Raw genomic sequence first — 14,093 nt, forward strand, 5'->3', positions numbered from 1 at the left:
ACCCAATTCAGGAGTCATGTCACCTCTGCGTAAACATTCCCAGGGACAATCCTCCTACAAAATAAGAGTCACAATTTGGCCACATTTTTTGATACACCAGTTTAAAGCCTTAAGCTCCCATGTACACAAAGGCTTTATAATATTTTTCTTATACTCCCACATTTGTAAAATTTCATCAGTCGTTAATTCTTTCAAAATCACCAGTATGTAATGTCAATATATGTAACACTACGGAACAGTACACTGAAAAATGGGTAAGATGGTGAATTTTATTTTGTGTTTTTCTTTTTTTTTTAATTAATTAATTTATGTTTTTTAATTTATTGGGGTGACAATTGTTAGTAAAATTACATAGATTTCAGGTGTACAATTCTGTATTACATCATCTATAAATCCCATTGTGTGCTCACCACCCAGAGTTATTTTGTGTTTTTCTTAATCAAACATTTTAATATATCAGAATATAAATATTTATGTATATGAAATACACATATATCATGAAATATACATCATGAAATTTGGTGGAGTGGACAAATAATTTATTCATTTTATTTTAGAAAAAAATCTAATGGATGACTAAAGAAGTCTATTTGTCTGGAAACTTGACTCTTAGCTGTTAATTATTCTGGATATCCTGTTAGTGCCACTGTCTTACATCTATTCTGTCATACATTTTAGTAACTCATACTTCTCTTCAGGCTTCTCTGTAAATGTAAGTTTAAATTTTTTACAGTAGTCAATGTCTTACAATTAATTCAAGTTGATCATTTGTGCTCTGACCTGGTTATTTTTTCAATAATACTTTTATTGGGGATATTCATGCCTTAGGTGATATATTTACTAAGCTAGTCTCTTTAAAATTTTTATTGTCCTCATGTGATAGTACTTTGTATGTATATTTAATCGACTGTGAGTTCTCACCTCTTTAGAAGGAATATGTGATTAGCTTACACCAAGTCTCAAGATGGAGAAGGATTATTGTGCCTGTTTTCCTGGTCAGGAAACTAAAAGTCAAAAGCATAAGGAATTCACCTGAGGTCTAGCAGCAAGAGTTGGATAATATAAAGCCATGACCATGACTTAGAAATCAAAGCTTGTGTTTCAGAATCTATCACTTCTATTACACTCTCATTACATGACCAGTTGGCTTTTTTGAGTCTACTCTCAACAAATGTCTGATCAACTTGGGATATTTTTATGCTAATGTACAGAAGTTTTACTTATGGGAAAAGAACAGCATGTCTTTAAAGGTGTTTATCTTCAGAATGATAGAGAAATAAAACTATCATAATGCTAAATTTCGGAATGGTGGAATTGAAAATTCTCCTCAGGATCATTTCACAGACCCAGTACAGGAATCACAAAGCCTCTGCTTACAGATTCCAGAGATAAGGATCTTATTGCTTTTCGAGGTGTCTTTACTGCTAGGTAAGTCTACTTTTCCTTATGAATAATAAATAATATGTTGTACCAGTTAGCAATTGCTGTTGTTGCATGACAAACCACTTCAGAATTCAGTGGCTTAACACAGCCATTGAGACAGCTCATGATACTAGAGCCAGAAGTTTAGGCTCTCTCAGCATTTCTTCTGCTAGGTTCCTTCACGCATCCGTGGCCAGCTACAGATCTGTTCTGTCAACCTTGGCTGGGTTCTCACACCTGTGTAGAGCCTCAGCTAGGAAAACTCGGTGGACTCAGCTCTGGTCCACATGGTCTCACACTCTCCAGCAGGCTAACCTGGATTTGTTCGCTCCTGCCCAGAAGACAGGAGTCCCAGAAGAGCAAGTCCAGCACAAGGCCTCTAAAAACCTAGGGCTGGAATTGGCACACATTATATTGGCCAAAGAGGAAAAAAAAACTCACAAGTTTAGCCTAGATTCAGGGAACAGGAGCATGGACTTTGCCTTCGCATGGAAGAAGACACATTTTAAAGGGTGTAGAATAGGGAAGTATGAAAAATTGTGACCATTTTTGCCACCTATCACGTATGTCATACAAAATGTTTAGAAAGCTATACTATTCTGACATAAGACAAGATGAAATAGTGCCATTTGCGACAACATGGATGGATCTTGAGATTATTGTTAAGTGAAATAAGTCAGACAGAAAAAGTCAAGAACCATATGATTTCACTGATACGTGGGATATAAAACTGAAAGCAACAAAAGAACAAGACAAACAAAGAAACAAAAACGGATAGACATAGACAATAGTTTAGTGGTCACTACAGGGGAGGGGGGAGGGGGGTGGAAGATGAGGGTAAGGGGGATCAAATATATGGTCATGGAAGGAGAACTGACCCTGGGTGGTGAACACACAACGTGATATATAGATAATGTAATACAGAATTGTACACTTGAAACCTATGTGATTTTACTAACCATTGTCAGCCCAATAAACTTTAATTTAAAAAAAAATGTTTAGGAGGCATTGGGTATGATGTTAAGCATATAAGAGATGATATTCAAAAAGGCAAAAGGACAACTAGGAAGACATGAACGCTAACCATCTGAAACGGATGACAGCTGTAAACAATAGATAAGGCCACATTAATATGTACTGTCTGACATGAAGAAGGTGATATTAAGGATGATATTTGGAGAGAAAGCTAGGAATACCACATTCTATACTTATTCATAAGATTCCAAAGATAAATACATGCTCAAAAGATGCAAGACGCCTTACAATTGGCTGGAGTTTTGGTCCCAATTTCCAGCAAAGAACTCAAGTTAAATCGGAATAAAGTGGGCCCAAAGACTTACTTTGTGTTTTTCCACAGGAACCCTGAACTTGAGTCTCCGATCCTTTCACTCCTCTGCATGGACAGGTCACATCCACCCGACGTGAGACAAAAGATCCAAAGGGACAGACAGCAAAAGAGATGGTTTGCCTCAAAGCTAAACTTGTCTACCTCAGGCCTTGTTGGATCAGGTCAGAAGCACAGGACCTCTCAGATCAGTCACAGAATGGGGACGGGGGAAAGGCATCTAAAGAGGCAATGATGGCATCACATTGGTGAGTGATGAGAGAGCCCTGGGGGAGTTTCTACTCTGAAGGAAGAAAGTCAGGCTTTACCTCACTTCTCTAGCTTTCTAGAAAGAAGAGTCTAAAAGGGAACCCATCCTTGTACACCAAACATTTCAGCTCACCACACTGATCGCATCTACGGAAAGACATAGTAGCCGATGAATTGTCCTTCAACCTACATGTCTTTGGTGTAGAGTAGGGGGTGGGGTGAGGAAGCCGAGCAGAGAGAAGACTACAGGTCAATGCTATGTACCAATTAATATTTTACAAAATACTTTCACACGCAAACTCTCCTAACACATTCTGAACTTTCAGGATCTTCACATTCTGAACTTTCAGGACCTTCACATTCTGAACTTTCAGGACCTCCACTTTACTTCACAGTCAAGTTTGCATCAAGTATCTCCAGTCACTATATTCGTGAGTACGGGTTCTGCCAGGAAAGGCCGAACGACCAGGACAGCTGTAGGATCGAGGCATCGAGCACTAATGGTCATTTCTTCCAGGTGCCAATGACAGGATAAGCCAGGGCCAACATTTTGGATCCTTTTATCAGATGATGCCCAAACCAAATTTCAAGGAAACGATGCCTAACTGACCTAGTTTGATTGCATGCTCATCCCCTGGACAGAGAAAGGCATGGTACCAAACAGAGGACTAGTTTGGGGAAGGAGAACTAATTTCTCAATTTTCAAAGGAATAGGACAGGTTGTCAGGCCATCCAGAAGTCTACTGTAATATCACAGTCACAGCATAACTAAAGTTCTGAGTGAAGCTATGCAGGGAGGATAAGAGACCTAACTACTATGGTGGCCTGGGGAGTATGGTTTGCATATGAAAGGGAAGTTTGCAGGCAAGTTTTTTGTTATCTCTAGGAATTAGTTAACGCTGGGAGGGGGAGGGCAGCAGCTCCCCAGGTCTTTAAGATATCCAATGCCAGAGCATCAAGAAAACAAGAAAACATAGTTAATACAACCATATTCTTTGGATGGATATAAAGATGGTAGGTGAGTGCTATAAAGTGTGGAAGGAAGTCTACAGAGTACCAGTCCAAGTTCCATTTTACCGATCATCCAATATGCTACAGGCACTGTCTGTTGAATTTCCTTCCACCTCTGCAGTTCCTTTTCCTTTCCTCTAGCCTTGTTTGTCATGCCCAAACTCTAGGGTTTATAGAAACAGTTGCTATAGCTACAATTACTGTATGAATCTGTTTCTAAACATGGCAATATGTTATATCCAAGCATATTTTAATAATCTATTTTAAGATTTATAAGAGACTCTGGGTTATATTATAGATTTATGGATGTATGATCTTCCAAATTAATGCCAACATATAATAAATTCCCAGTCACTTAAAATGTTTAGTACATGAAACTCGTCTAATTTTTTTTCTTTGATGTTCTTCCATCTTCACATTTGTTTCAATTTCTCCACGAGAATCATATTCTTATTTATTTTCTCTCTGTGCATTCTTGGGATATTTCTGCTCAGTAGAAATGCAATATCAAGCTTCATTGTTTTATTAAATATATCAAACAGCAGACTCTCTGGATGGCAAGCCAAAAGTTGCCAAAGGATGTATTTCTTTTGTCTGCTCTGAATTATGCCAGCAGGCTCAACAGAGCGATAAAGATGCTGTGTTTTATATTACGAACTAAATATGTGAGAACTGATCCTTGCAAGGACTTGTTTGTCCTGTAGCCTTATGCCATCATCAGGAGAAAGTTAAGCATTTTTTATTTTCTCCACAGATAAAGTGTGTATTATCTTTGGCTTTTCTTCTATTGAGTGTGGTTAATCCCTGACAAACCAGGAAATTCTAATTTAACATATAGAGACTCTCCTTTGCACAAAATCTTTAATATCTTTCATTTACTGACACACAGTCCATTCCTCATTGAATTGTGCTCATACAAATTGTGCCGACATATACTGACCAATACCAAATATCATTTGGGATTCTGAGTTTGTTTCTTGGTTTTCAACAGCAGTTGAAAGGGAGTTGGCATAGTACTTTGGATGGTTCCTTTTGTAAACAGTGATGATGAAGTATGACCTTTAAAGTTATTTAGTTTTCATGTTGAGAGAAAACAAAACTCGGCTAACGTTGACTTTGTACACTTTAAATCAGTAATACAGTATCTTCATCTGACTGTCTCCCCCCTAAATCTCTAGCTTTTAAATCTGATTTTTTACCCTTACTCCTTGCATAAGCCTGGAAACAATTACTTTCTTCCTTGATTTCCATTTCTCTATGTGTAACAGAATTAATGCAGCTACCACAGAGCATATTGTGAAATTCACTGAGAAATCCCAATGACATGCTGCTTTGGGGGAGGGGAGAACGTCCATGAGTAATGGGTTATACCAGTCTGCCTCCTAACGCTTCCACATGCCAACAATTCTGATACAGAGATTGCCTAGTTCTAGAGTTTCGAGTTTTCTCCTTTTATGAAATAACCTTTCCCTGTGAAGTTTAGTCATGGACTGCTCATTTTCTCAGTGTCTCTAGTTCCTAAATAAAGGCATGCAATGATTCAACTCCTGAATTCTAGGAACTTCAAAAAACTGTGATGTTTAAAGAAAACTGTTAATGAGTCATTATGCTACCCCACCACCATAAGACTACAATGTTATCTTTGAAAGGAATACAGAGAATATCCAAGCCCAATCTCCACATTTACAGATGAGGAAAAACTGAACTTTTGGGAGCTTGAGGAATCTTGAGATTTGCCCAAAGTGACGAGTCCCACAAGTGGCAGACAGACAGTATGTGTTTATTTGTATAATTTCAAAAGCATGCAATATTGATATTTATTTCATTTTCATTAGTTTCTTTTCTTTTTTTTTTTTTTAAGTACCTTAAGACCAATACAGCCTGGTTAAACTTTTGAAATCTCAAGACACAACTAAAATAACCTGTATTGTCTCATATCTTTATGAAAGAATTACTACGGAGCCTTGTGCCTTTAAGAATGGTTTCTAAGAAATGGTTACTCAGAGATGATATGCAACATATTTAACAATAGTACAGCACAGGCATTGCAACAATTGGTGTGTCTGTCTTGTTCTAACAGCTGCATATGAATGTGGGTGTATTACTCAAACATAGACAATGCAAAATGCTATAGAAATCCTGGGAGGTAGTTGCAACAAAATGAAAATATAACAATACTCAGTAAAGCAAAACTATTTTCATTATCATGTTTGTTTAACACAATATTTTCTTTTTCAAAAATTAAAAGAGAAAACTAAGGGTTTTTTTTTTTTCCGATATGGTATTTCAATAGTGAACTAATCACTAGTTTGAGCTGTTGGCAATAGTATCAGAAATGAAATTCCAGAGCTGATAAAACTGATTGCCTCCTCAGCTTAGAATTGTTAGTACATTATGAAATAAACTCTGGCTATAGTCATCTACGTATATAATTTGTTGTTGCATTGGGTTTGGGGAGGGAGGACATAAAATATGCTTTAGTAGCAACCTTGAATAGGGGCTAACTGAATGTTTGCCGATTTACTACAAAACTTCATAAACAACAGCAATGTATTTTTCCCGAAGTCAATATGGAAATGCACTATGGTGCTTGCTTTATCATACAAGTCTGAATTTGTGACAGGAATACATTCAGTTTTCTGTGTTTCTCTGTTATTTGGAAGAGTTCCTTTGTTCTCTTGCTCCCACCAGCAGAAATTAGGAAGAATCACAAAAGATTACTCTTAGAAGGGAACTTAGAAGTTTAATATAACTTTCCACATAATGCAAAATCTCTTCTGTAGCATCCCTGAAAATCTTCACCCAGCTGCTTCTTGAATATTTTCATTGCTTAATGAGGCAGGCTGTTCCTCACCCAAGAGTTGCGGTTGTATAAACGTCTCATCTGTGTTTCTAAAAGTGGGATTCCTGGGAACTTGTTAGAAATGCAAATTCTCAGGCCTCCACTCCCGATGGACTGAATCAGAATATACAACCCCATACAGTAGATTTAACAAGAACACTGTATTATGACTCTTGGGGTTGCAGATATCAGAAATCTATAAATTTCGCTTTGCATAAAAGGGAATACCCTAGTTCATGAGGCTCAGGATAATGGGGTACCTCATAGGACCAAAGGAATTGATCTGGACCTACAGGACCTGGGCTTCTGGAACTGGGAAGAAGACACGGAATGTCTCACTTTCTGTGCTCACTCACTAGTGCTCACGCTGGCTCCCCCTGCCCGCCCCCCCAGCAACCCCCTCAGCCCATGTGTTGCTTGTTTCTCCCAGTCTCTGCTTGATTTTTCTCCTCTTCTACAGAAGACAGGTTTCTGCTCATGGTGGAGGAGATGGGCCACCTCCCTCGCCCTCACATATACCTTCTTATCTCTTCAGCATGTGACCTTAGGGGCACGACTGTTCCTCCCCAGAAATCCCAGAGAAGAACTCCTAGGGCATAAAATGTTCACCAAAGAAAAGCATTGGGAAATCCTGGTATGCAAACAAATAAGTTACTGTAGTTTATTTCACAAACTATAGTCAATTTTACTTTGAAAATAGGAAGTTTAGAAAGACCAGTCACCTTGCCCAAATCATTCAAGTCAGTGAAAATCGAAACCAAAAAAGGTAATTATATTTAAGTAATTATATTAAAAGTAATATTTAAGACTATATTATAGTCACTCATTTACTAAAGACCTTACTAGAAAAATTTAGTTTGGATTTTAACTCAACATATTTGTATTGAACTTTCTCCCCCCATGGAAAAAAAATAATATATAGCTTTATAAAAATAGCTTCATGAGCCTGCAGTAAAACAATGGTGAAAGAAATATAATTTTTCCTATTGCAGACAGACGGTTGAGATTTTTTTGCATTTATGTCATTCAAAAATGATTGTTAGAAACTTCCAACTTGGCAGGAATATACTCCCAACGGAGGAAGGGGGAAAAAATCAAGCCAATCTAAAGTCATGAAGATTTAAATAATGTATTTAAGAACAAGCACAAAATAGAACATTTTATGGAGCTTTGCAAGAACTTTGACATAAAGCTTCCTGATTCAAAAAAACGTAATTTAGGGATTTGACTTTAGCAAAATGATTACTTTTTCTTTTGATATACCTTCTACCTAAACCCTGAAAAAATATATAGTAATAAAGCATATGCATTAGGAACATATGTGATTAAAGCATAAGGAATTCCAAAGATTTTCATAGTGATATTAATTTGATCTTTTCAGCTATAAGTTGGTTCTTCCCATTTTCCCTTCGAATGTTTTACAATATCATAACACATTATGGTTTATATTTTAAGGGCATATATTAACCATTTAAACATGCTATATAGCTATATAAACATAAGAACTTTAACTTTGGAATTTCTTGGTTCTTGAATGTCTAAATTCATAACACTGTTGTGTTACACCATTTATAGACAGTTTCTATAAAAACAAGCACCATTCTAGGCTTTGTCTTTTCAACTTTATGCTTCCTTCCACCAACTGGACCATGCTGGCTTTCCAAGACAGCCTGGGACAAGGGTTTACGTCTGTCAAAGCCGAGTCGAGCTAATGTGTCACTCAGTGGATTCTGAGATTCAAGCTTTTATTAATAGTTGAAGAATATACTATATGAAATAATTGTCCTTTAATTCTTAAAATCATGATTGCCTCTTCCCGCAGATTTCTGTCAAACAATGAAGGAGGACAGAAGGATGTTACAAAAGCAAAGAAACATTAGTGGCTCTTACACAAAGGTCAAATCTTGGGGAAACATGAACTCTTTTTCCATGACCTTTCGCAATAAATGTTAAACCTGAAGCTTTGTACTGCAGAGAGATTAGACTTGCGTTATTCTTAGTCACAATTCCATTGTAGAAGATAATTGTTAAAAATAAAATCAGGAGAGCCTCATTCTGTTCTCCATATGGACACTAAATAAGCCCACCAATACCATTTTGCTGTAAGGAGATGGCCCAGGAAGTGGTAAATTCCAAATCTCCATGTGGATATCCCCAAAATTACCTGGTCCCACTCTCACTTGTTACTACCAAGTGGAACTCAAAACTGCCAATATCCTAGAACCAGTTCTTGTTTTAGCAGGAATACACACATGCCTCTAGCTCAGATCAGAATCTTTAGTACTTGTATGCTGGTTCGGTTTATTAACTTTGATGTTTACATGCTCACAAAACCTTTGGACAGTCAACATCAAAATACAAACGGCATTAATCTCTAAGTGGTAGAATTATTGGGTTTGGGTTTTTTTTAAAACTAATTTATATTTTACAAAATGAACAAGTATAATTTTTCTAATTTGCATGAAATACATCAACTCTCTTCTCTATTCTGAATTCCTGAGTAGTGATCATTTTGATGATAAGTATGATGATAATAATAACGATGCAGATGATTTCCCAATCATTTAAGAGCATTTACTGTGAGCCAACCACCACACTAGGTACAGTCTGTTTTGCTACAGCGTCTCGGTATGTAATGCAAAGTTCATATACGGATGGTAAATCAGGGGATATCAATATAATCGATTGCTTTGATTCGTACGTGATTTCCCCCAGCATGTCAATATTTTGCAGCTCGATGCACACTAAATATTTTACTGTTCAATGCACACTGTTTAATAAGACTAAGACAAAACAAAAAGCCATAGGAAGTCATGAAATAATCCAGTACTAAACATGGAGTCCATTCCCCCTACTTCCTTCCTCTTGGAAGTGCTCGCTGGAAAGTTGTCCTGGATGTTGGTGTATTTTACCCTCACCTCCATCACTGGGCAACATCTACCCTTCCTCATACCCTCTTCCATCAAGCAGCCATCACATTTCTTAAAGACGGGTCTTACATTTACGTAGTATAATATTTCCTTTTTTAAGAGAAGTTTAACTGCAATAGTGTGTTATTAGGATGGGTCCTGTTGTCGTCGGTGCTTTGATTACAAAGTTGCACAGGTTCTGAGCAACCTGCCCCAACCCTGGTTTTTCCACAAACCCTCTGACTTTCAGCACGCAAGTTTGCAGAATGAGTGGTTTGTCGTTTCTGCACACAGTACAGAAATACCTGTTCTTTGCCTATTTAGTCTTATTCAGCCTTGCCACTATTTTCTGGCATAGGTATTATTCCCCTTAGCTGTGGAAAGGAAACCAAGGCGCAGAGAATTTAAGTAACTTGCCCCAAATCTTATGGTGAATGAGAAGGCAAGATGACTTCGAATCATTATGCACACCCCATTTATGACCTGGCCTCGTAAACTTCTATTCAACTACTCTTTCCAATCTTAAACAGGGCCCAAGTGAAGGTACAGGCAGTAAGACCCAGACCCTGCTGTGGGAGGGTCATGGTGTGTGGGAGCAGTGATCCCCCATTCTTCGAGGTGAATAGCACTTCATTTCTTGTGGAAGACATCCCAGAACACTTTTTTTTTTTTATTGTTCCAGAAAAAGGCTCCATAAAAATAAATTAAATATGTGGGTCAGCTAGCTGTAGCAATCTACTTAGAGGAGGGAAGCTTTTGCAAAGGAAAAAACAAAAACTCAGGCTGAGCCCAACCTGGCCCTGGCTTCATGGTACAGTGTTATGGCACATTCCAGAAGACGAAAATAAGATGTGGAGAATTCAAGTAAAAAAATAATCCCAGAAGAGATTTTCTATCGTGTATTGCATTCCTTTTAGAAATTGAACGTGATTTGAGGGAAGCACTAGTATATTTCTTCTCACACATTAAAATAATGCAATTTTTTCAAAGGAATTATCTTATGTAGCAAGATCCTATTTTTATTAAAATAGAATACATGCTCACAAAACCTTTGGACAGTAAACATCAAAAATTAATGGTGTTAATTTCTGACTGGTAGAATTATGGGTGTATTTTTTAAAATTAATTTAATTTACATTTTACAAAATGTCTAAAATAAAAAAGCATAATTTTTCCCAAAGAAAGTAATAAGTTACTTTTGACAACAATTTTTAGGAGAGTTTTGTGATTTTTCTTTCCTAAAAATGGTTGATTTTGTGTTGGGGAAAGGCCTTAATAATTTTTTTTTTTTTTTTTAATAAGAAGGGCGCTGCTCACAGTGACCCATTGCGGGAATCCAACCAGCAACCTTGGTGTTATTAGCACCGCCCTCTAACCAACTGAGCTAACCGGCCACCCCAATAATTTTTTTGAGGTAGATCAGTCTTTTGGTATCACTCAGTTTTGCTGTCCTTCCTATAAATGTCACAGGTTCATTGATTTTCCCCCCTATTTTTTCTTTTCAGGACTCTGTTTCTCCCTCTTTTCCATGCCTCTTATCTCATCCACCCACACTCACTGGCTCCTGGCACGCACCGGCACTGCCTTACTTTGTGTGGCTGCTTCTCCCTCCCTCAGGCATCACTGCTTCCTGGGATGCCCACGGCTCATGTGCTGACTCAAGCATTCTCTTCCATCCTATGCTGCCAGTGTTCACACCTGATTACACTCCTAACGCATCTTTTTCTTTTGTTTTTCTTTTTGCTTGTTTTCCCCAACAATCGCAGTGGCTATTTGTCTACTTCTAAGGAACGCGTCGTTTGGGTTTTCCTGGCAGTGCCTACAAGAAGACAAGATTCCTCTGAGAACATTTTGCAGAAAAGAAAAACAATGACTCTCTATTCCTCAGGTTTTTCTGTTGCCTCTCACTCTTGTTCCTGAGCTGCAGCAGCGATATGGTGTTTGCCTAAAAACCAGGAGGCACCTCAGTGAACACACAAAAGAGTGTAGACTACTCCACAGAACCTTTTCCTCTTATTGTCTGTTAGGAGGGAATCGCAATACTATCAGGACCTAACTTCTGTGGAAGATGGCTGCAAATCGTCAGAGCTTGTCTGCAACTATGTCTCCTTCCACCCATGACGGTTGAGATCCCCGTGGGCTCTGTTGTCACAGAAACGCATGAACACAGCCGCGTGGCAAGACGGTGAGTGCATCTTGCTGCCTTGTAAAAGCAAACAGGTTTTTCATTTCCTTCACTGATGGCAATTAGAAAGATCACATTCAACGCGTCGATAGTTCCACCCCAAGTGCCACGGACTGTGGTAATATATTCCAGCAAAGATGCAACATCTGGTACAACAGCTGCAGCTGGGTAGCCCCCGGCACAACCGGCCTGGATCCTTCTGGTTTTCATCAGGGCCATCCCAGCGGATCAAATGGGGTAGGATGAAGCCACTACCCTTGCACCCCACTGCGAGTCTGTCTCCTCAGCCCTTCTGGAGACACACTGTTGCTTCGGCTCTACCATCTTGGCTGGAAGAGGGGAGTTGTAAGGACATCCACTGAGCCCTTCCTACCATCATAGCGCTTGCTCCATCATCAGGTATCCCATAAGGCGTCTGCTTGCAGTTAAGTATATTCAGCCCCTGTAGGCACTTGGGGACAATAACCACAGATGGGTCTGCAGACTCATTGGACCCACCATCAGATGGACTTGGGCAGGAATCCGTTTATCACCTGGCTTTCGTAAGTTTCTACTCTAACTGGGGGATCGTTATGGTGAGTCCCCTATATCCAGTAGCCCTGGTCATTCCATGTTTCCCTTTATATATGTATTGTGGTATATGACCACAGATCCCTTTAGAAAAGGAATGGGGGAAATAATAACCGTAAATTCCTATAGTGACATTGTACAATCCTTTCTCAAGTTGGCGTTGCCTCCCTATTCTTCACCAATGGCCCCTGGGAGTAAGAACTGGCTCAGATCTAGAAACTAGGTGAGGGGTCATGATTTTCCACTTCTTCAGTAGATGTTAGCCTTGTGCTTACCAAGCCCTTGAGTTTTTTCTGGTTATGCAAGTGAAGTACCATGTGAGTTAGCTGCCCATCTAGCTTGCCTTCCTAGGATCACTATGGCCTATTTATTCGCCGTTGTCACAAAACTTTGTAGAAGAAGTCACCCTGTTTGAGATTCTTGCTGCCTGTTTCTGTTACATCGACCTGGCCCTTGTCTGTTAAGTGCTACCACTTGGGCTCTGCTATTCCAGAATTCTTGCACCCCCACTGATACTAGAGAGCCCAGTTCCATGGCAGAATCTCCTACCATTACCTCTGCTCCATGGAAGATAACCATCATTGAGCTTCTCAACCACCCCGGTGCCCCTCCGTAGTTCATCCTTATTCCTTCAATGGAGGGTATGTTCCTTGGACCGCAAGGTTGGGAATGGGTTCTCTGTATCACATAATAAACCCATTCTTATATTTCTATCTCCTTCAGCCTTCTAACCTCCCTTCTCCCCCGCCCAATACTCTGAAAGACAGTTCTAGCATCTCTACCTCACTTACTGAAGTTCATCATCATGTTCAATTTTTACGGAGCAATCCCAGCACACATTAAGACTGATTCTGATGTCCTTGCCAGAACATGAAAGTCCTCCTATACATGGCACACTCTCATATCAATGAATTCTCACCCAGCCAGCCTTAGTTCCTGCCCCCACTCATCTAGCCCAACTCCCTCAAGATCTTGGCTGGATATGCCTTCCCATTTCCTGCCAGTACATATTAGCCTGGTCTGGCAGCAGTAAAGGGAAGCAGGAGCAGATCTGGAAGAGGACATTGCCTCAAGTGAGAGCTTTGAAGGGCCTCTGGGAAAGAAGAGGCAGCTTTCCTCCAGCATGGGATACTGAGCTACTTCTGCCAGCCCGCAAGAGTTCAGGGGGGCTGGGAGCTCAAGATTCTCAGCTCATCCATCCTGATGTCTCCGTTCCTTGTGCCAGGGTTTCACCCATTCCCAATCCGGGCTCTGAGTTTAGCACAGGAAACTGGTCAAGGCCAGGTACTCACTCTCTGCTGTAGCCCTTTATCCTTATAATTAAATCCTGGCCCTGAGGTACAAAAGATAAGAGGCTTTTAAAATGCTGCCATGAAGGTTTTCTGACATGCACAGCACGTCCTCAGTGATTTGATTAATCTGCCTGTCATTTTCTTTTCCACGACTTCTCATGCTGTTAACAAGACCCAGCCATCTCCACATCCATACAATGCACACTGTTCCCTTACCACTCAGGTGTCATTACTGTGGCCTGAGACAATGTTCCACTGTTTACCTGCT

General features: G+C 39.4%; 1 protein-coding gene across 1 annotated transcript in view; it reads right to left on the minus strand.

The window, feature by feature from the left end:
* CDC42BPA (CDC42 binding protein kinase alpha) overlaps positions 1 to 14,093 on the minus strand; it is a 296,719-nt gene that overhangs the window by 214,797 nt on the left and 67,829 nt on the right. Inside the window, exon 3 of the mRNA XM_081039105.1 lies at positions 3 to 54. Coding sequence (XP_080895231.1) covers positions 3 to 18 — 16 coding nt within the window. The 5' untranslated portion in view covers positions 19 to 54. The remainder of the gene's footprint in view (positions 1 to 2; positions 55 to 14,093) is intronic.

Source organism: Rhinolophus hipposideros (assembly GCF_964194185.1).
Source record: "Rhinolophus hipposideros genome assembly, chromosome: 26".
In the NCBI taxonomy this organism is placed as follows: Eukaryota; Metazoa; Chordata; class Mammalia; order Chiroptera; family Rhinolophidae; genus Rhinolophus; species Rhinolophus hipposideros.